The following is a 23,900-nucleotide window of genomic DNA, read 5'->3' as shown; positions in this document are numbered from 1 at the left end:
CTAACCATTTAATAAACTCTAATTATTTAACGAACACTTTATAATATTATAATATTATAATTAATTTTATTTATTTAATTATTATGCAATTATTAAACCCTTACCATTTAATAAACCCTAATTATTTAACAAACACTTTATTACCTTTTATGAAATAACATTTATAATATTATATTACTTTTAATTATTTATTTAATTATTATACAATTATTAATCCCTAACCATTTAATAAACACTTTATTACCTTTTATGAAAATATTTATAAAAAGTTAAACACATTAAATTTACACTACAACATTTTCCTTATCTTATCAAACTATTATGTGAATTATTAAACCATAAAATATAACATTTATAATAGTATATTATTTAATTATTATGTGAATTATTATACCATAATTATAACATTTATATTATATTACTTTTATTTATTTAATTATTATGTGAATTATTAAACCATAAAATATAACATTTATAATATTACATTACTTTTATCTATACAACTATTATGTGAATCATCAAACCCTAACCATGTAACAAACACTTTAATACCTTTCTTTCTCAATATTTTTTCAACCAAATACTCATCCTTGTATTTAGTTTTCAATAATTCTGGTTCATAAAATCTTCCTTTAACTTCTTCATTGTTTAAATCTTTAATTTTATATGTTGGTGGATTAGATGGTATAACCTCATTAATAACAAATACTTCTGTTGACCAATTAGGTGTGTATCCTTTCTCAAACAAACCTTTAATTTTACTTATACGAACATAATCACCAATCTTATACTTTAACTTAACAGGCTCATATTCTTTCTTATACACTTTTTCAATATCACATGCTCATTATTCTTATTCACTTCTACAGGTTCACACCAATTATTCTATGTACTTTGTTATTATATTCATTAACCAAACCTTGCAATATTTTTAACCACTTATGATTACCTTGAACAGTAAATTTCTTCCACATATTTTGTTTAAGTGTTCTATTAAATCTTTCAACAACAGAAGCTTTTTTACCACTATAGGTTGAGTAATGATTAATCTGATTTTCCTCCATCAACTTCTTAAACTCTTTATTGTAAAACTCTTTACCTTGATCAGTTTGTAAGTTACTAGGTTTTCTTACTTTTAACACTGATTCAAATGCTTCTGTAACATTCTTCCCACTCTTATCTTTAACAGGAACAGCAAATGCATATTTTGAAAACACATCTATAATCGTTAGCAAATACTTATAACCTTTATTTAATTTTGAAACATCTTTTAACACACCACTATCCATTTCCACAAGATCTGCTTGCCATAAATCATCTATACCTTTAACAATAAGACTTAACCTAGGATAATTCTTTCTAGATGGTTTATGAATTTCTTCTATAATGTCTTCTCTAATACCTTCACCTTCATATAGTCAATCTGGCTTTTTAATTAATTGGGATTTATTAGTATCACATACAACACATATACCTTTCTTGATATGTCTTCCATTCTTTGTTTGTTCTATTCTAATGTTATCTATTTTTGTATCTGTTGATTTCTTACACTTAACACAATACATCATACTATTTACTATATGGAAAATTATTAACCTCAATCTATAATTCAAACACTACATCAACTAACAACATCATTCTAAAGATCGGCCTAATTCAAACTATAATTCAACTAACAACATCATTCTAAAGATCGGCCTAATTCAAACTATAATTCAACTAACAACATCATTCTAAAGATCGGCCTAATTCAAACTATAATTCAAGCATATGTTTGTTTGATGCTGTTGTCGATATTTGATGATTAATACTATAATTAACGGGTGTCGATATTTGATGATTAATACTATAATTAACGGGTGTCGATATTTGATGATTAATACTATAATTAACGGGTGTTGATATTTGATGATTAATACTATAATTAAAGGGTGTCGGTATTTGATGATTAATACTATAATTAATGCTGTTGTTGGTATTTGTTGATTAATACTATAATTGATCATGAACTTCAATCTATAATTCAATCTATAATCAATCTATATAATAACTTCTACAATTCAAGCACTGTTCATGTATATAATTTAATCAATATAACATTCTATAACTTAGTCTATAATTCAAACAATAATTCAATCTATATAACAATTTATAATTCATCTGTATAATTCAATCTATATAATAACTTCTACAATTCAAACACTGTTCATCTATATAATTTAATCAATATAACATTCTATAACTTAGTCTATAAATCAAACAATAATTCAATCTATATAACAATTTATAATTCATCTGTATAATTCAATCTAGAATGTTGTTATATAGATTGAATTAAAATGTTGTTATATAGATTGAATTAGAATGTTGTTATATAGATTGAATATAGCAAATGGTTTTATGAAAGCTCTCTTTCTATGTACATTATAACAAACAATAATTGACCTTCTTCCATACCTGAATTCTTATTTGCTTGAAACGTAATTATATCACCCTTTTTAATGTTTACAGGTAAATTTTCAATCAAAGTATCACCTAAATATATCTCTAGAAAGTACTTATCCAAACTTAATTCTATGTGCATTATTTTCCCATTATAGAGAAATTTGTAACCATTAGAGAGATTAAATATTCTAAAGATTGGTTCCTTAACATTTTTAGCTCTCAATCGACATATTAAGGGTATAGTTTCTTTTTGCATGATTAATTTAGTAGTATCCATCCTAATCTTTTGAAAATCATCTTTCTTTATATATGTGTCTTGTAATGTTTTTAATACATCTTCAAATTTGTTTCTATCACCTTCCAATTGACTATTAACATTACTATTTATTAAATCTAGCTATTGTAAAGTTACTACATCATGTTGGTCAATTGCATCACCTACATTAACAAGTCTTTTATTTTTGAAATCAACCCATGTTATATTATTTGATGTAAAAACTTCACTTACATGATTGAGGTTTGTAGTCCTCGTTTTAGTATTACCAAAGATATCCATCTTTATTATATAACAATTCAAATTATTTAACAGCAAGGAGAACAGTTATACGAGCTCCACCAAAATCAATCAAATCACCATTCTCATCTTTAATTGAAACTTTGAAATTATTAAATTTATTGTGATGTATTGGGAAAAATATTTTTTCATTAGGTTCATATATAATTGGTTCTCTAAATTCTGAATTTGTTCTAAATGTTGCAATTAAGTCTGTTTCGTTGTGTGTTCTATCATTGTGTTTTAAAATCATACCTTCTGCTAAATCACAGTGAATATTTATAGTATCAAACGGATGAAACCTTGGTGGCTTTTCTCCAATATGTTCTATGTTATTAGCTAACTTTTTCTCACTAAAACCTAATACAGTATTAATGGTATCTAAGGTTATATCACAAACCTCACTAAATATTTTAACTCTATTTCTTTTCCTGTCTTCTGTAATTTCAAAAGTATCTTTGAATTCATCAGTGTAGAATGGAAGGTTTGATTTAATATATTCTTCTAATTCTTTTAAACTATATTGACCAGGTTGAACTATGGCTTGTCTTGTAACTTCTGGTTCTTCAGTGCAAAGCGTTAATTTATTATTTATTTCTGTAACGTTTGGAGTTAAGTACGTTGTGTAAAATCCTGCAACAGCTACTTCTAAATCGTTTTCAAATGGGTAGTGCAATGACATGTTTAATACAGATGAATAACCATTTAAATTAAATACTTTCATTTATTATATAATAAATAACTAATATGGATAATTGGGATATTAAAGTAAGGTTAACAGAAGAAACGGCGAAGAGAAAGAAGAATGGTGAGTTGTTACCTGATGATATAAGATGTTTAATAGTTTGGCGTAGTGGTTGTGGTAAAACAACGTTAATGATTGATAATTTTTTGTTGGCACCTAAATGGTTAAAATATGCAAATGTTTATATCTATTCTAAAAGTTTAAATCAACCTAAATACCAACACTTAATACAACTTTTTCGAGATATAGAACGTAATATTAAAGATACAGTATCAATAATAAAAGGAAACAATGAAGAGATTATTCCATTAGATGAATGTGAGGACTATTCTGTGGTAGTATTTGATGATTTCATATTAGAAGAACAAAATCACGTTAGAGAATATTTTACTCGAGGTCGTCATAAGGGTTTGAACTGTTTCTATCTTGGACAAACATATTCTAAAGTACCAAAACAATTAATTAGGGACAACTTAAACTTTCTTTGTATATTTAGACAGGACAATGTAAATTTAAAACATATATATGATAAATTTGTTGCATCTGATATGTCGTTTGAAAAATTACAATCATTATGTAATAAGTGATGGAGTGAAGAACATGGTTTCTTAACAATAGATATGACTAGGAAGGCGAATAATGGTAAATATAGAAATAAAATTAAAGAATTTCTAAAAGTGTAAACTAAACGTATATGAATGCAGGTGAACGTATATGTTATGTTATGTTATGTTTTTATTTTTTCTTTATATAATAAATGGATGTTAATAAAGCTAAGAAGTATATTAAGTTAAAAGAAGATCTTATTAAAAGATTTAAGCAAATTAAACAAAGTAATCGAAATAAGTATGGGAAATTTAAAGAACAAGATCAGCCTGTTGTTGATGCAATTAAAGATTTAGGGCAAGATATATCAAAAGTAGCAGAAGAAAATAAAAATCTAATTCAAGAGTTAGTTCCAGCTGTGTATAAAAGTGCGAGAGTGGATTCAAGCTTATTAGAAACACCACCTATGTATGATAGTCCTATAAATGAAAGTGATACGCCTATAACAGAAGAAATAAAACACATGAAAAAACAAATTAAATATAAAGTAGAAGGAATAGAATCTTTAGCAACAACTCATTTTGGTAAGATTGCCTCAAGATATTATGCAACTAGAGATGATAAAAGTTTTGGAATACAACCATATGATGAAGATGGGAAAATTATACATATGATAGGAAATGCAGAAGTTAAAATTCATGGTGATGATTTAGTTATTAATAGTCGACATTATACAGGAACAGAAGGTTTATGGGAATTATTGACAAAACATAATCCAACAAATTATAATGATGATGATCTAGAAAAATATAAACAAATAGTAATTGATTCTAGTGTTGCATTTCATAATAATGATCCAAGTACAAGAAAACAAAAATCTAGTAAAGGTAAAAAATATAAAGAAATTATCAAACCTATTTGGGATGAATATATAAAACTAACAACACCTTCAAAAAAGACACCAAAATCTGGAGAAGGAATAAAGGTATATAACGAATTATCAAAAGAATACATATGGATGGATGATGTGAGAAAACTGATTGATCGCTTGATTGTTATTGATGGGGAAGAAAAATCTGGAAATGATAACTTTTATAATGAGAAAGTAGGTATTATGGATATGATTAATTCTAAACTTTCACAATTTATACCTAATGATCCAAAAGGTATAGGTTATTTGATAAAGATATTAAATACGCTACCACCAAAATTTTGGAATAGTGAAAAGTATGGAAAAGGATTAGTAAATGATTTGATTAATAAACTTCCATTTGAGTTGCATATTCCAGGATTTCAATATTGTGGTCCGGGTACAAAACTTCAAGAAAGATTAGAAAGAGGTGATAAAGGTATTAACCCATTAGATGAGGCTTGTAAAGAACATGATATATACTATAGGGATAATAAAGATACAGAATCAAGACATATTGCAGATAAGGAATTAGAAAATAAAGCTTGGGAAAGAGTTTTTGATAAAGATGCTAATTTAATAACTGAAAAACTACCTGCTCTTGGAACTGCTTTAGTGATGAATACAAAAGTAAGATTTGGTTTACGTTTATATGTAATGAAAGTAAGATTTGGTTTAGGTTTATAAGTATTTTTTAGATTTAGGTTTATATGTACTTTTTATGGAAATTTTTCATAAAAAGCTTTTAATTATATAATAAATATGCAGTTAAAAGGTTTTACATTTACGATTCCTAATCAGGAACTTAAACAATTAAATATAGATCACATTTTAACTAACAAACAACTCAAACAAAAAGAAGCAAAACTAAGTAAAGGACAATGTATGTCTCTATCTCTTTCTATACCACAACTTAAGAAAATAAACAAAGAAATGAAGACAAATGATAATAAAGTTCATTATGGTGGTTTTATATTTACTATTCCAACGATTTTAGCTTTAATAGGTGCTCTAGGTTCTGTTGCTGGAGGTGCGGCTGCTATTGCTAAGACTGTAGATGATGCAAAAAAAAATAAAATGGAATTAGAAGAACAAAAGCGACACAACTTAGGAATGGAAGAAAAACAAGGTGGTAAGCTTTCAAAAAATGTAAACTCCAAAACAGTAAAGAAAAAGAAGAAATTAAACCTTTAAGTAATTTAGACCTAATACAACTTGTTAAAAAACTTAAGAAACTTTAGAGGTGTATTTATGAGTGATGAATTACCAAAACAACTAAGGAAGAATGAGTGTGGCATTGTTAATTTTGATACGTCTGATAATATAGGAACGCATTGGATTTGTTATTGGAAAAAAGGAAGTAGAAAGTATGTGTTTGATTCATTTGGAGGTAATCCGCCAAAAACACTCGTAAAATATCTTGGTCATAATATAGAGTACAATAGCAGCCGTATACAACATTTTAACGAGGTAATTTGTGGACATTTATGCATTACACTGTTAAAAATGTTTACAGATGGGTATAGTTTTTCAGAAATTATTAGTCAGGTGAATAGGAATAAGGATATTTGCAGAAGTTATATTTAAGTTTTATGGGTTTATTTTATGAGCTTAATTCATAAAACGATTACAAATATTTTTTATAATAAATATGGATAAGATAGAATCATATGAATTACAATCCTTTAAACCTAATCAAAAAACAATCGAGAATTTAAAGAAGCCAAACAGATCTATTGAATTTGATATTGACGTAGGTGATGGCTTCATACATCCTTATTATGCTGATATTTATGTAACTTTTGAAATTAGAAGTAGAGATGCTGATGGAGAATATACTGCTGGTCAAAATATTAGACTTATTAATAATTTCTTCCCACATTTGTTTTCTCAAATTCAAGTTAGTAAGCATGGACAGATATTAGATATTATAGATTATCCTGGTTTAACTTCAACAGCTGTAAACACATGTACGATTTCAAAACCAGAGGCAAATCACTATGATGAATGTGGATGGGAAGGAATTACGTGGACAAGAACAGATGAAGAAATAATATTTTTGCTAAGACTTTTGCCAGGATTTTGTTTAGATTTTAAAGATATTATGTGGAAAGGAGGTTTGAAATATACATTTAAAAGAAGTGGTTCTGATGATAATGCATTTGCTATTTGGAAAACAAAAAAACAGGATGGAACATATGAAGATAATCAACCGCATCCAGGTAAAGTTAAGATTACAAATATGGAGTTAAGAATGCCTATTGTTAATTATGAACCTAACTATGCCACCTTGTTAAGATCTAATATGTTAAAAGAAGGTAAGATTCCTATTTCATTCAACACATATCAATGTTTACAGAAATCAGTTAGTGGCAAATATTTAGAATTCGATTTAAACAAACACAATTTAACTCAAGTGAATTTGATATGCCTAATTTCGTGATTGCCTTTTTCCAAACTGATAGAAATGATAATCAAGAAAAAGATTCAAGCTATTTTGATCATTGTAAAGTTCAGAATATCCATTTTCGTAATTCTAGAAATGAATCTTTCCCATTAGAATCTTTAAACTTAGATTTTGCAAAACATAAGTATTTGAAAGTTTATGAAATATATACAGTATATAAGCGAGCTACAATTGGAAATACTGAGATGTTTTATTATCCTAAAGAGTTTTTAGAAAATAGACCAATGTTTGTAATTAACACAAGCAAGCATAAATCAGTAACTGTAAGTAATAGAACTAATTTGAAACTGACTGTTAATTTTGAAAGCTATGTACCAGATAAGACAATTTGCTATGTTGTTATGATTGGTAAGAAAAATTTAGAGTACGATGTTGAAAAAGAAAAAAATAATTGAGAAGATATAAATCAATTATATGTTTATTAGATTTGTTTAGTTTGTAAGTGTTTTTTATGACAATATCATAAAAACTTATTTAATAAAATGACTGTTCCAGATAACATTCCGCGTGAGAATTTAATTGCATTAATTGAAGATACCATATTAAATCTTGAGAAGTTATTAATGAAAACAAAAGGAAGTTTGAGAGAATAAAATGTGTTTATACTACTCTTATTACATTATCAATTCTATTATCAGCTTCTACAGGGCTCATCAATGTATTTATTCCTGTTACAGTGTATTCAATTATTACAACTGCATTTGCTTCGGCTTCTGCTGTTATCACTGGTCTATCAACACGATTTAATATAGCTTCAAAGAAAGAATATTATAAAAATATGGTGAATCGAATTGGGCTGTTTAAAGATGAGCTTAATGTAATTAAGCTCATGAATGGCGAATTAACAGATGAAAATGTAAGAGATATTGTTAACAGAATCAATGACATACTTAATGGAATTCGTGACTATTAGAAAAAATTCTATATAATAAATACGATGGCGAGTCATATTGAACTTTCAAATAAACTTGGAAGTCTTGAAGAAAAACAGGTTGTTGGATTAAGAGAATTAGAATTAAATACAGAATATAAGATTGTGAAAATGGAAAAGATTAAAACTAAGTTTGGAAAGAGCATTTTAGTTGAGTGTGAGGAGTTTAAGGTCTTTCTTCCATTTAGATTTACAAAACACTTAACAGATAAAATGATTGATGAGATCGTTAAAGATGGAATAAAAATCAAATACACTGGTTTAAAAGATAATTATCCAACTGTTGAGTTCTGTATGTAACAAAATTGATGCAAATAAAAATAATCTTATAAAAAAGTGAGCTGTTAGTATGGATCCTCAGAAGAAATTTATTCTTACTAATTCATTCAATGTGATTGTGAAAGATGTACAAGATCAAACGCAAGTAGTATTTGAAATCAATGGATGTTTATTCAGTTTGAACTATGATCAATGGACTGAGTTTAAGAAATCATTATTTTCAATAGAGAATGAAGTTAGCAGAAGATTTCGCTATCAATATCCTAATTTGTAACTATCAATATACTAATTTGTAACTATTATATAATTATGTAGAATTTAGTTAACTTTTATGGTAAAATCATAAAAGTGTTTTTGTAATTTTATTTTACTAGATTTAGTGATTTTTTATAACTAGATTTAGTGATTTTTTAATTTTTAACTAATTTAGTGACATTTTGTAACCAGATTTAGTGATTTTTTGTTTTTGTAACTAGATTTAGTGATTTTTTGTAACCAGATTTAATGATTTTTGAAGTCAAAACCGGTTATAACCAGATTTAATGATTTTTTGTAACCAGATTTAGTGATTTTTCATTTTTGTAACTAGATTTAGTAATTTTTTGTAGCTAGATTTAGTGATTTTTTAATTTATAACTAGATTTAATGATTTTTTGTAACCAGATTTAATGATTTTTGAAGTCAAAACCGGTTATAACCAGATTTTTTAACTAGATTTAGTTATTTTTGAAGTCAAAACCGGTTATAACCAGATTTTTGTAACTAGATTTAGTGATTTTTTGTAACCAGATTTAATGATTTTTGAAGTCAAAACCGGTTATAACCAGATTTAATGATTTTTATAACTAGATTTAGTGATAGAATGCATTAGAAGTTATTATGAGTAAGATAGAAGTTATTTGAGATGTGATAGAAGTTATTTGGGATAGGGAGTGCGCTAAAAATTATTAGGGGGTAGATTAGAAGTTATTAGAGATGATAGTGTGACATATAGCTAAAATGGGCTAATAATAAATTTGTCTGCAGAATCCCCATTCCCTCACTACTAAGATAGTTCCTGTATTATTTGCTTTTTCGCTGAAAAGATAGTTCCAGTTTCTTATAACAGCGAAACACACTTCCTTCCACAATTTTTTCTTTAAATTTATATATGAATATTTTTAAAAACTCTTATAAAACGCTGGGCGTTTTTCTATTTAATCAAAAAACGCTTGTAGAAAACTACTTTTTATCTCCCTGTTGAAGGTACCACGGCAACTTTTCTGTCGTCCTCACCGCACCGCAGTGAGTGGACTCCCATACAACTCAATGCATTTTTATAAAGGTAACCTGTCGTGTTTTCAGGTGGTCTGTGTACAATTGCCCCTCACGCCGTCAGTTGAATGCGAATTTAGATAAAGCGAAGATTAGTTGTTGGTGTGGGTGTATCCAACATACTACCTGGCTGTGGCAGTTCAGTTACACCGTGAACTTGCGTAAGGACAGTCTGAACACCGCAGAGCGATCTCCACAGAGCGTCAAAAGAGCGTGTATGCTGTACAAGTTCAGACTGGGGTCAAACGTCGCTGAAGTGGGGCGAAAGATAAGCCAGGCCTTTGGTGAGGGTGTCGTGAGTACGCAGACAGTGTAGCGGTAGTTTAACACGTTTAAGGACGGTGACGAAATACTCGAAGACGCACCATGTGCTGGAAGACAAACACATGCACAAAATGAATATCTTCAGGCAGCAATTGAGACGAACAGTGGCCAGATAGTGAGGAACTGGGACTAGAATTCAATGTGAGAGGAGAAACCATTCGGCAGCATCTCCATCAATTTGGGAAGCATTACAAGTTGGGTCAAGGGCTCCCACATGATATGAATTCGGGCCAGAAGGCAACACAAGCAGACACCTGTGATTATTTCCTGTCTTATCTCTTTAGCGCTCGATGAACCGGTTCTAAAACAGTGGAAACCTGCTCGTGTGTTTTTGGTGGACTTCTTGCGGCATCGTGCAACGGGAACTGGCACCAGCTGGTCAGAGCATCAATACAACTGTGTATTGTCAGCAGTTTAACCGTGTTCAAGGAAAACTCAAAACTCTGGAGCCAGCACTTCTGAATTTCAAAGGGGCCCTCCTGGTAAAGGACAACGGTAAGCCTCACGTGACTAGGATGACCCATTCTACACCTTGGATGGAAACACTATTGCATCCCCCATACTATTCAGACATTGCACCGTCCGATTATTACCTGTTCCGTTTCTTGGACAATCACCTTAGATGATGCCAATTTAAATCCCTAGTAGATGTGCAAAATGCACTTGATACATTCTTCTCTTTCGGCCCACTAAGTTCTACTGGAATGGAATCCATGTCCTTCGAGAACGTTGGCAGAAGGTCGTCAATGCTGATGGGGCTATTTTTGATCTTCCAGGTACGTCTTAGGTGACATATCGATGTTCGAAAATGGTGGGTGAAAAAGCGACAGAACCTTTTTGGTTACCTTTATAGTTGATGCTCAACTGCTCCTTCGCCGAGCTGTTGCCCTGCTTGGCGACACCTTGGCATCTGTTCTGTCGCCGTCGCCTCAGTGAGCCGACTCACATAAGACTCAATGCATTTAGCCAGGGCAATAAGATAGCTGTCCGACAGAAAGTTGCCAGTGAGCATTAGGCCTTAAGCTTGAATATTTACACAAACGACAATATGAACTCATTTTTTACCTATCACCATTCTTTTACGAGGTAGACAAGAGTAGTGGGACGGGCCAATAATAAGGAGACGTGCTGCCGGAAGTAAAGTAAATATTGCAAGTGAATGTTGGTGTAAAATCTACACTGAATCGGTGTAAATATCATGGCAGCCAACTTGGATTATGTAACAGTGGATAACACATAACATTCTTTAAATGAAAAGGATATATGTGACATATCAACATTGAAAAGGATTTTCCCCAAAAATGAGAATCTGAACTCATTTTTGACTTATCTCTAAATCTTGACGAGATTACAGTGTTCTATGCTTGACATTAAAGAATTGACAGTTATCTGAAAGAAGGTTTACTATATTCCTATGAATAACTGTATACTGCATATTACAGAGAGCATGAACAAGAAAATGTGACATTTACTTAGACTTTGTCGATTATGTAACTATAGGCAACCTGGTCGTAAAAATTGGAAAGTACATACTATGGCATATCACAAGGAAGTCTTATTGTTTCTTTCAAACTGTGAAGCCGTAAGTCATTCAGAGTGTGTGGTATACCTGTCCATATTGTATCCCTATAGAAGGTAATCCAAGAGTGATAAATCAGTAACTCTAGCAGAAAATTCGACCACATTTTGTCTTCTAATCCATCGTCCCGATAGTTTTATCTTCCACGTAAGTATTGTCAAAAAATCCGTCCATAGTGTGGAGACGATCCGTCTTGTTGAAGCCAAACGGGATCAAAATTATACCTAGGTATATGGAGACTTGATGGCAGGAGTAATCTGTTTACGAAGCAATGTCAAATACTTCCCATCTTTCATATTGCCGTCAGTGAAGAGAAGGACCAATAATGACCTATAATGATGTTTCCTATCATCTTACCTAAACATTCAGTTTCTATGGATACCAGGTATGATATTCCACCACCCAATGCGGATTTTCATCGCTCCATTAAGGTAAGATGTTCCATCATCCAATGCAGTTAATGTCAGTTCACCTGGCGTTCAACGTAAATGCTGATTCATCAGAAAATACGATGTCATTTACGTGAATACTGTGTCATCGATATTTTGTATCATTACTTCGCAAAATACATTGTGGTGATGAAAATCAATTGTCGTCAGTTCGTGTACTAAACACACTTTGTAAGGTTTGAACTTACTACGCACTAGAATTCGTTGCACTGAACTCTGATAAATTACCTTCATGTTAGCAACGCTGGTTGTTTTAAGGAGATTCCACAAAATATTGTAACACATTCAAAGAAATTGTCATTTTTGTATACGATTTCGGCGTTCCTGATCACACACGGTCTTTATCACTTCCACTTTCTGCAAAATGTTGAATGTTTCTTCGATGGTTGACTTCGGAACTGGATTACGTTCGAGGAAAGTAGTTTTAAATTACTATCGCAGATCTATATACTATCGCTTGCGATCTCCGTAGTCACACATCATTAGTAACATAGTACTTTCTTGTTCACTTTGCTGCATTCTAGCCAAAGACACGGACACAATTCTCCTTCTTGGTTCTACTATTAAAAACTTTCGACCTATGAACAGAAACTGATTCTGATTGCACTTTGTTTAATTTGCCTACTTCCTCAAACCTATGCAGAGCTACACATAACCCTAAGGATCCTTTACATTAATATTTCAATAACTGCCAATTGAATTATTCACTAAGAGTACTTATCATTACATATGTTCTCAACGTTGTATAGCTAAAATCGCCTCAGTTCTCTTACCTAGTTCACACAGCATAAACCATAGTTATTCCTAATTTCGCAGTACCATCATTCTTAACCCTTTCTGACAGTGTGATTCCATTTGGAATCACAAACTTCCTTGACTTTCATAGCGCATATATCGTGCTGAATGATTCCAAGTTGACTCATACGTTATAGATATAGCACCCTGGCAATATATAATTTTGAGGAAAAAAAATGAATTTTCTTACTTCCTTAGACTTAAACATATAATCCATTTAAATAAAAAAATCCCATTCCCAAAACATAATTCAAGTCAGAAAGGGTACATTCGCTGCGTTACGATTCACTGGTGGCTCGTGCGATATTTCATTTCTGTGCATTTTATGCATTGTATTACCTCTGTGCTTTTCTGGTATTTTCGTTTGTATAGCTTTTTAACATTACTAGCGTTCATGTGCTAACCTTCAACGAGACACACGGTGAGACTCGTAGAGCACTGAGATCCGAATTATGTTTTACACTGCCGCAGCGAACGTGTTAAAACTTTAATCCTAATTGTAACTACCACTTCCAACACTGGATTCGGCCCTTACCAGCTGGCACTTGTGTCATAAGAGATAGTATCTTACATTATTATTGGGACCCTTATTATTATCTTTAAAAGTATAGGAGAGACTTAATACACACACACACACACACACACACACACACATATATATATATATATATATATATATATATATATATATATTTGCGATACATAAAAATAATTCAGTGAATAAATATAAACTATAAGATTAAAAAACATATACTAAATTTGCATGTGTCACTTTCTGCTAACCTCATAATATTAATATTCGGACATTAACATTCATGAAATAAGTTACTATAAAAGGTCCTCAAAAGTTATTTCCTTCCTCCAAGTTAATAGCAAAGACACGACGATTTGTCTTCCTTTAAGCGTTTCGGCATGGTTGTTACAATTTTCTTGGTATAGTGTGGGGAAATATTGTTCCACATTGTGCGTAATGCTTTTCTCAAACTTTCTTTTACGTAATTTGTACATATTGATCTTAGGTTGCAGTTCGTTCTAAATATTCTCAATTGGGTTGAAGTCGGTGCTTTGAGGTGGAGTTTTACGCTTTTCTGGACAGTTATAAAACAACCATTTCATTACAACATACACTTTATGTTTGGAATCAATATCTTTATAAAATTAGAAATCTTTCTCATTCTAAATTTTCCGCATTTTGGTGAAGATTTGTCGTAACAATGTTAAGATATATTCCTTTTATCATAATCTCGTCAACACACTCTCCAACACCTGATGAACATACCTAATCCGAACCAGTACACTTTTTCCTCCATGTATTACAGTAGACTGGAGGATCTTGATATTTAGCTCTGTACTTACTTGTTGAAACTCTATTATTTTACCATTATTTCCATACAGGTTCAATTTAGATTTGTCGGTGAAAGAAACATATTTCCACCAACTTTTGGGCTTATCTAGCAAATTTAATTATCTCGTGTTTCTTAATTTGCATAATATATGGTTTATTTCTATGTATTCAAGAATTATACCCTTCCCGTATTAACCCAACATAGCACAACACACTGACCAGACAAAACTATGTCACCATCCTGTACTCTATCAATAAATTACTTCACAATATTTTACAGGTGCAAGCAAACGAACACGACTAACGACCCTCGTTAATACTTGTTTGTCAAGATACTTTCTTTTTACGAGAAACAAGTGTCAAACATAGCACATGCTACCTCGTAGACGAATGGCGCTAGGTCAAAAATCAGTTCAGATTCTCATTTGTAGGAAAGTTCTAGCTTAAATTGGTAATGCACAAACCTCTTCCTATTTAAGAATATCGTGTGATATTCAATATGTGGAATTCAAGATAGCACCATGATGTACATATATAAATCATTCAATGTAGTTTTTACACCAATATCAACTTGCAACATTTTCTTTTCTCCGGTCACGTCTCTTTCTTACTGCCCTGTCGCGATAGGACTACTTTCTTTTTTAAATATTAGGTACATATATGTGAAACGTAGCACATACTATCTCATAAGCGGATTGCGATGGATCAAAAATGAGTTCACATTCTCATTTGTGGGAATATTCAAGCCTAAATTGAAGTGAAAACCATACCCCTTTCCTTTTAAAAAATATTGCGCTATGCAATATGCTGGAATTCAAGATGACTTCCATGATGACCACACTACCAATCAATGCAGTTTTGTAATAATACCAATTGCAATATTTGCTTTTCCTTCGTCCATATATGTCGTTATTACTGGGCTTATTATTTTTGCTTAATTCTTTATACAGGTCCAAATGTATGTCCTTACAACAAACAGTTGCTCTCCAAAACTAAGGGAACAGTCATTATTATATATAGTCTGGTCGGGCCTATGCCACGTGAATACAAGCCCAGGGAGATGAGGGTGCTAGCAAACTTTAAAATTTTCATGGGGAACCGAATCAAGCGATAACATGTTGCAGAACAACAGAAAAGTGCCATTGAAATTTCCTATTGTTACTAATAACCACTGATATTTTTCGTTTTTGTATAAACACTTCAGCTTACTAAGGGAACTTCATCTCCTCGTGAACCCTTATTTTTACTCCTGCTTTGATTTCAGGCTTTTTGCCCGTGGGCCCGTTTTCACGCGGGCACTTTTGTTGCAGATTCTTTTTAACCCGGACTCTTTCAACGCAGGGGTCTTTCGTCGTGGGGTTGTTCTGAACAACAGCACGCCATTTTTACGAAGTTCACTACAATCACTAGATTTCAAAATGGTGTTACTTCACAATAAGTGATACCTAAAAGATCCACACAAAGTAGATCGTTCACTTTCATGTTCCAATCTCCCATACAGTTGCGAGTATATCAGCAGTCACTACTGCCACTTCCGCTGTAATCCAATTCCGTATTTCATCCGGAGTAATTGGGAGTATAGGCACATAAACAATGTCCTTAATATACTTCTAGAAGAAAAAAAATCATAAACAGTGAGATCGAGTGACCTAGGAGGCCATCTTGCGGTTGAATCACTTATAATTCGGATAGTTTTTGGTATGCACTGTGTTTGTTCCGTATGGCGACAGATTGGACAAGAAGAAAAATGCTTTTGCAAAGATTTTATGAAAAAATATGTTGTGTCTAAAAGTTCGCCATTTTCCAAGATGGCTCCCAGCATCGACCATAATGATTTTACTATCTACCTCCCGGTAATTTTCCGTCATTGAATGAATGTGTAACAATATTTCAATTTTCACGTTGGTAACTGGAAATGCAGGATGATTACATACTGCACTACTATATATAACCACGTTTTTACGTGTACACGATTTAATCAATACTCAAAGACGAGCCAGTAGAAACATTTAGTTCGGTACGCATCCATAAAAATATTGAAGCACCGAACGATAGCTTATTCACTAAGTGAATTTTCCTGTAGATGCTCACGTAGCTCATGTGTTACCACTGACAATCATTATGACATATGGAATTACGATTAAAGTTTAAGATAAATTTATGATGAGGTTGAAATAAGATTATAATTTAGTAAGACAATTTTCTATCTTTTACATGTTGTTTCAGATGGTGAAGGAAGACATTCAGAAACTGATCAATAGCTTAGAATTCTTGAATATGAAACAGAAAACTCTGTCAGCTTTACTTGACTATGATGATTTAAATGTAAATAAAGAAGTAGATCTAATCAATGCTATCATTAAATGGGCATCTGCAGAATGCACCAGGCAGAAACTAGAAAATAATGGAAGAAATCAGAGGCAAGTATTAGGAGACGTCATTATAAGTAAGATTAGATTTCTTTCTCTTTCTCTCAAAGACTTTGATGAAATTGTTGTAGACTCAGGTATATTAACAATGGAAGAACAATTAACCGTCTTTAGATGTTTGGCTTCTCCAGAAAAGAACAGACCTACTGGTGTCATTTGTAATATAATGAAACAGCGTGATAAGTTCAAGATACCTCAATCCGCCATTCTCAAAAAGAAGAATTGGATCTTTAATGTGGGAAATATAGGATATTCTGATTGTCAATACTCGAACAAATTTAGATTAGTTTTCAGCTCACTTGGGGATGTAGTTTTACATGGCTTTCTGTGTTGCTCACATGGATTTAGTAATCCTTCGATTTGTGTACAGCTAAACTATGGTTATAAGGACATCATTGGACCAGTCACACTGCAAGTTAGTAAAGGCCACTCTGAAACAGAGTTCTCAACAGAACATGACTATTATCTGGAAAAAATGTATCTTCCAACATCATTGCGTCTGCTCTCTGGTTTTAAATATACATTAACAGGCCGTTTTAACAATGGATGCCTTACAAGTCATCCCGTCTGCAGTATACCACGGGACACCAAATTTAAAATTTACAGTGAAGTAACAAATTGTATTCGCGGTTTTATATACAGTGAAATTGAAGAAGAGTAACTACAAATTCTGTAGTAATTACAAATTCAGTAAACTGAATGAATTTATCTATGTTGCGAATAGAATTTTAAAGAGGAATATGGAAATAAAATGGTCAGTATTGTGAAAATATTTCTAGAAGAAACTCAAATAAAAATTGAGGGAAGAACATTAAGTTTAAAGAAGTTTGGAGAAATTAAACTTAAAGGAATTCATTTCATCGAACATTATGTCTCGTCCTTCTCCTATAACAGTTTCCTTTAGATTTCAAACATCTCTTCGTATGTAGCCAATGTACTGCTAGAAAATATGGAAAGATTACTACTTATGCAGGAATCAATATTTAACTGTCTTAGTTAAATGTAGTTAAATGTAATGTAATAAATCTTTATTTTATTATTAAAAGCTTATGTTCTTATTAAAATTATTATTTCCATTTATACTTTAGATTTATTACGTTAGTGAATGTAAAATTCAAAAAAAATTACTTGTATCGTTTATACTATACAGTATGTGTTGCTCTTATGATAATACATGATTCGCTGTTTTAGCTAATACTTAATTCACAGTTCTAACTACAAATCGTATTGTCTTCAAATAGACAGATTTCTTTGAAATGTTTCGAACGGTTCAATGTTCTCCAACTTTAATTCTACTGTATTATTGGAATTCTCTCAGTACATTGCCTATAAGTGGAAAATTATTAAAGCAGATCTAATGACTACAAGGATGTGAAAATATTCTATATGCGTACATTTCAAAAAGTACTTTTTATATAATTACAGTAATGAGAATAAAAGAAAAGTAAATAAAAGAACAATAAATATTGTAGCTCACTACATTAATTTAGATTAAGAAAGTTTCAGACACATCCAGCAGAATTGTCTTTACAAAATGTAACGAAACCTGTGTAAGTATTTGAATAAAACTATTAAAGATTAATTATTTGTATCTTAAGAGCTCAAAGTAAATTAGAATACTTCCACACTTTAGGGCACTATATGAAATGACCAAATAGAGTAACACTCTTTTATTTTCCCTTTATTTCCTATCATGATGCGGATATTCAAATGAATCCTGCTCCTTTAAATGGCAGTGTTGATTCCTTTATTTATTTCCAAAATGTCAGGGACATAATAAGTTAATGGACTGTGAAATTCGCAAAAACTGAATTAGTACAGTATGACTGACTAGTTGTCACTGAAACGTGGTTAAACGATTTGGTACAACATGATGAACTTTCATTTTTACTTCATTTCAACATACATAGGAAAGATCGTGAATCCACTCGGGGTCTGTTATGGTTTGTGTAAACAATTGGAAATGCAAAGTACATCACAACCTGACAAGAAATTGTGAAATTATATTCGTAGAAGTTAGTGTTACTAAAAGTAAGAGAGTGTTCCTTGGTTGTTACCATAGGCCACAGAAAAACTCACCCATAACCATCTTGGAAGCTTGCAGAGATTCGGTATTAGCAGTCCTTTTTTTTTAGTGATACGGTTTTAATGGACTACTTTAATATGTCCATTGACTACATATCATCATATATGGCTGTTGGTAAGTTTGGAAATGATAACTGGTTTTCAGGTACACAAAACAAACATTGACCAAAGCTTCAGACCCACTACATTTTAAACTATAATATGTAACGGTTTCGAATATCTAACATATCTTTCCTCAGACACTATATAACATAAATGAAATATATATATATATATAGTTTAAAATATAGTGGGTTTGAAGCTTTGATGAGTGTTTCTTTTCTTAAAATATTCAATCCAAAGCCACGGATAGACCAGATACATTTTTCATGATCTGTGCTTATGTCAATATAATATGTTCAACACGAGCGGGGATAGTAACCTAGATTATGTTGTCTGCTCACTAAATGAGATTGACGTAAGTCCACGTTCAACTTTCTTCTGCCATTCATGATTCATTGGATCTGACATTTTGTCTCTACATACGAACTTCTAACAGAAATTCTAGTCTGCGAACCTGTTAATAGACTGTGGAAGAGAGTTCCATAGGATGGCATCTATCGTGCTTTAGATCTTTCTCCAAGGTATTTGTTGGAAAATAGTCTATCGATGATGCTACAGCGCATCTTACTGATACCATTGTAGCTGTTGTCTAAGACTTTGTTGCCTCAAAACCACAAAAGTCATCTAAGTTCCCTTTTTGGATTGATGCTGAGATTTGGCGTGGTCACTCTGGATTCAACATCCAAACCAGTTTACTTATAATATCCATTTTAGCTTGCTCCTGACAAAATGAATATATTTTCCTCATGAATAAGTAAATATTTCAAGAAAGAAAGTGTGTGATTTTAGTGACTGCAGAAGTGTTGAAAAGGCAGATGTTTCATAACCTGTTTACAGTAAGATAAAAGTGCTATTTTAGTTTGGTTACATAAAATAAGTAGTTTTCTTCTCTATGTACATGACCATTCGAAAAACTTCTAGAGGTAGAAAACGTTTTCCTTGTCAGGATTCAGAATGTTCCACTCTAGGGGGGATACATTTTTGTCACAGGGGATATCCGTTTCAGATTCCCGTCAATTCGTACAGTGGGGCAGCTGATGTTTCATGATCAAATTACATCTCTCCGCACCAATCAGGTTGCTTCTCTATTTGAAGTTCACATGAAAGTGCTATTTGGACCACTTTCCAAACAAAAAACTTTTCAAACAAACCGCTTCGGGTATTCATTCCGATAATGGGCATTTTTCGTAGCCCTCACTCACACTCGTGTCCTCTTGTTTCGCCGAATGCCTTTGGCTACTAAATTCGTACACCTGAACAGGCGGTCATGTTCGGCGAATTAGGAATTCATGTTTAGCCGAAAATTACTTAAAAGGAATTTAAACTCAGAAAGAATTTTTTCTCAGCAGGGTACAAACTTTTTTGTGACTTGATCATGTTGTCAATTTTCATGTCAATTTATGTTGTCAATTTTCATGAAGGGTTAGGTTGTTTATGGAACAAAACGCCTCACTTAGTGTTACGCTATGGCCCATGGGGAATCGTTTCCGATGCGTTAGACCCAGGTGACTACTTGGTAATTTTATTTTCGCCAGAGTTTAAATTAAACTGTCGACCAGTCAGGGCTTCCAGGTCTTTTCTCATGATACCCTATTGCATTACATAGATTTTTTTGAGATTAGCTAATTTTTCGGAATTTCCTTGTATTTTTGTGAATTGCTTTCGTTATACGCGCACATACTTTATAATAGCAGAGTTGCAATACTGTGGACAAAGCATCTTCAAAGCAGCTGGTTTTTGCTAAAAATCCCCTTGCCTGACAACACGTCTTTCCTTTTTTTTTTTTCTTTCTTTAGACATCGTTTACTGATTCCGAAACAGCAGGCGATCCACTGTTCCGAAACGCACCAACTATGCTCGAACCGACGTATTCTACGCTTTTTTATTGCTTTCGCATTTGTAGTGCATTATGATTTGCCACCCATATTTTAATACATGTCAGAACATTCCAAGCATACACATAAGCCATAAAAACGCGTTGCGAACGCATTGAGAAGCCGTAGACTTAAGAGTAAAAAATATTTTTTCTTTTCCACAAAATTTCTAAATTAAAGGTAATAACTTTTCATTAATTATTATTATCTCTCATTAACTGTATTTAAAACGGCCGGAGAAGAGAGGAAACCAAAAATTATTCGATATAATTTCGGTATTTCCTTGTTAAGATAAAATGATTACGCGATTTAAAACATTCTTATGATTGCCGGCCATTAGAATTGAGGTGCATAATCCATTACATCATTCCACAAGTTGCCAATATGTACCTATAAAAATAATTTGACAATTCAATCCAATAATTATTCACACAAAGTAATTTGAAAAACCATCTGTGGGTAAACTTAAACAGTTACGTCTGGCAAATAAAATGCGTTGCAAGTTATAAGAAAAAGGACCCAGTCCATATTTGACACAAATACGAAGTTGATCACGCCCACAACTTCTGGATAGCAACTTTAAACTTCTATCACAAAGATCGCACTCCCCAACAATATTTAAGACACTAATATGAACACACAATCTCTAAGGATTCAACATCTGATCCGGAATAAGAGTGTCCATCTTGTCCCTTCCTTTTAACGTCATATTGAAAACTTGGAATAAAAACAATATCCTTTCTCACACATATCCAACTGGCTCACATTCAGGTAGAACGAGACGTCATGTGAAGCGTCACGACAAGGAAAAATTAATAGTTCTGGGTTCTTAATTCTTTTTTGTTTTATTGTATTTACTTATTTATTTTATTTTATTTGGTTTACCAGATGTAAGAAAGTCTTATTGTAACTGACGTATAATAAGTGTAATCGTTAGATAGTTAAAAATACCTCCTTTGGTTCGAGCTCCGGACGAGGCGATACCCTTTTCCAAGTAAATATACAAGGTTAGGAAAAATAAAGCTGGCTCGAAAAATAATTCTAATCCTGACACTGAATATACCCTTGTTCATGGGCAGGAGAACTGCTCTTTACAGAAAGTGTTGGAAATGGCCATCACTGCGTCAATGCAATAACCAGTTGCTGTCACATGTCTACCCATGATAATCTCCTACAGGTTTTGTCACGAGTTCTTTGCTGTGTCATTACGTGTGAGTAAGTGAGATAGGCAGACATGTTTAGTAATCAGTTGAATGCAATACAAAATGGTATTCACGATAAAACAGTGCGTGTTCATTGTCGACAGTTAACCGAAGCACAATTCGTGGAAAACGTGTGTGGAACTATTTATGCAAGAGTTTAAGAATGGAAGTGTTTTGTCAAAACGTTCAGCAAAATCTGGAATGCAAAACTTAGTGACAAAATGTTGCGAAACAGGTTTCGTAGTGAATAAAAATTGTAAGTATACAAAAACGAGTTCGAACACCAGAAAACCATGCTCGAGTGAAGGAAAGCCGAGAATAAAGTCCAACGAAATCTGAACGCTGATTATCTGTACAAGTAGGAATTAAGAGATATGTGTAGTCGCATCGAAACATTATCAGAAAGAACCTGAAACTTTATTCCTACAAATTTGCTATTGTGCATTAGTTAAACTTTCCAGACTGAGCTCTGCCGGGGTTTCTTAGTAAAGTGGAATCAGAACGTTTGGATAGTCAATTATTCATTTCTTCAAGTGAGGCCTGGTTCAGTCTGTCAGGGTATGTAAACTCACAAAACAACGCCATTATGCATCAGAAAATCCCATTAGTACTTTGAAGATCCGTTGTATAATCTTAAGATTGGTGTTTGGTGCCCAATGTCATGCTTCTGCATCATTACATGATTCTTTCACCAAACTATTAATGCTTACCAGTATGTCCAGAATCAGTTTAATACATTTCTGAATAATTTCACAGGAAATGAATGACGAGGTACGGATATTTTCAGCAAGATGGAGCAACAGTACACACCGTCTTGACAATATTGTCACAAGTGCATGAAACGTTCTGTGAGGAGAGGACAATCAGCAGAGGCAGTATAATCTCCTGGCCACCTCGATCGCTTGATCTATCACACTGTGGAGCATATTGAAGGGCCAGGTGTACTCAAATAATCCACAGACACTGGAAGAGCTACAGCAGAACATTGAAAATTCTATTACTGATATCCCTCAGGCAGAGCTGCTATGCGTGACTCACAATTTGATAAATAGAGCACAGCGCTGCATCGACGTTATCGGTGGCGATTTCCAGAATTTTCCTGTGATGGACAATTTTCATTTTCATTAACAAGGTTCAAATCCGCGGCAATTTTATGAATATTTTCCTAACCAGTTTTATTTTTGCCCACCCTGTAATTGTACACAGTGACGACGCCAGCTTTAATTTCTTGTGGAATACAAGTAGAGAGAAGAGAATTTTGGAGACCTATTATTATTATTATTATTATTATTATTATTATTATTATTATTATTATTATTATTATTATTATTATTATTATTATTATTATTATTATTATTTTATGTTATTTATATTTGGTTTGGAAAATACTAGCTTCGTATTACTGGACGTACAATACAAAACGTCATGTTGAGGGGCAGACGATGTTAACGTGGAGCGCCCATCACTTTGCTCCTCTCCATTCTTGTTTCGTCCCTGGTTGGCGGCCAACTGCCAAATCATTTTCC

The 23,900-nt window shown here is 32.2% G+C and overlaps 1 protein-coding gene across 1 annotated transcript in view; it reads left to right on the top strand.

The window, feature by feature from the left end:
- Window positions 1-18,156, top strand: part of LOC145671938 (BTB/POZ domain-containing protein 2-like) — a 48,415-nt gene extending 30,259 nt beyond the window's left edge. The window contains exon 5 of the mRNA XM_081741143.1: window positions 16,909-18,156. Within this exon, the coding sequence (XP_081597269.1) occupies window positions 16,909-17,772 (864 nt within the window). The 3' untranslated portion in view covers window positions 17,773-18,156. The remainder of the gene's footprint in view (window positions 1-16,908) is intronic.
- Window positions 18,157-23,900: the final 5,744 nt, after the last annotated feature.

This window comes from Thermobia domestica, chromosome 15 (genome assembly GCF_964235325.1).
Source record: "Thermobia domestica chromosome 15, izTheDome1.hap1.1, whole genome shotgun sequence".
NCBI lineage: Eukaryota > Metazoa > Arthropoda > Insecta > Zygentoma > Lepismatidae > Thermobia > Thermobia domestica.
Note: the sequence above shows the minus strand (reverse complement) of the source record. Positions and strands in the feature narration are given on the sequence as shown.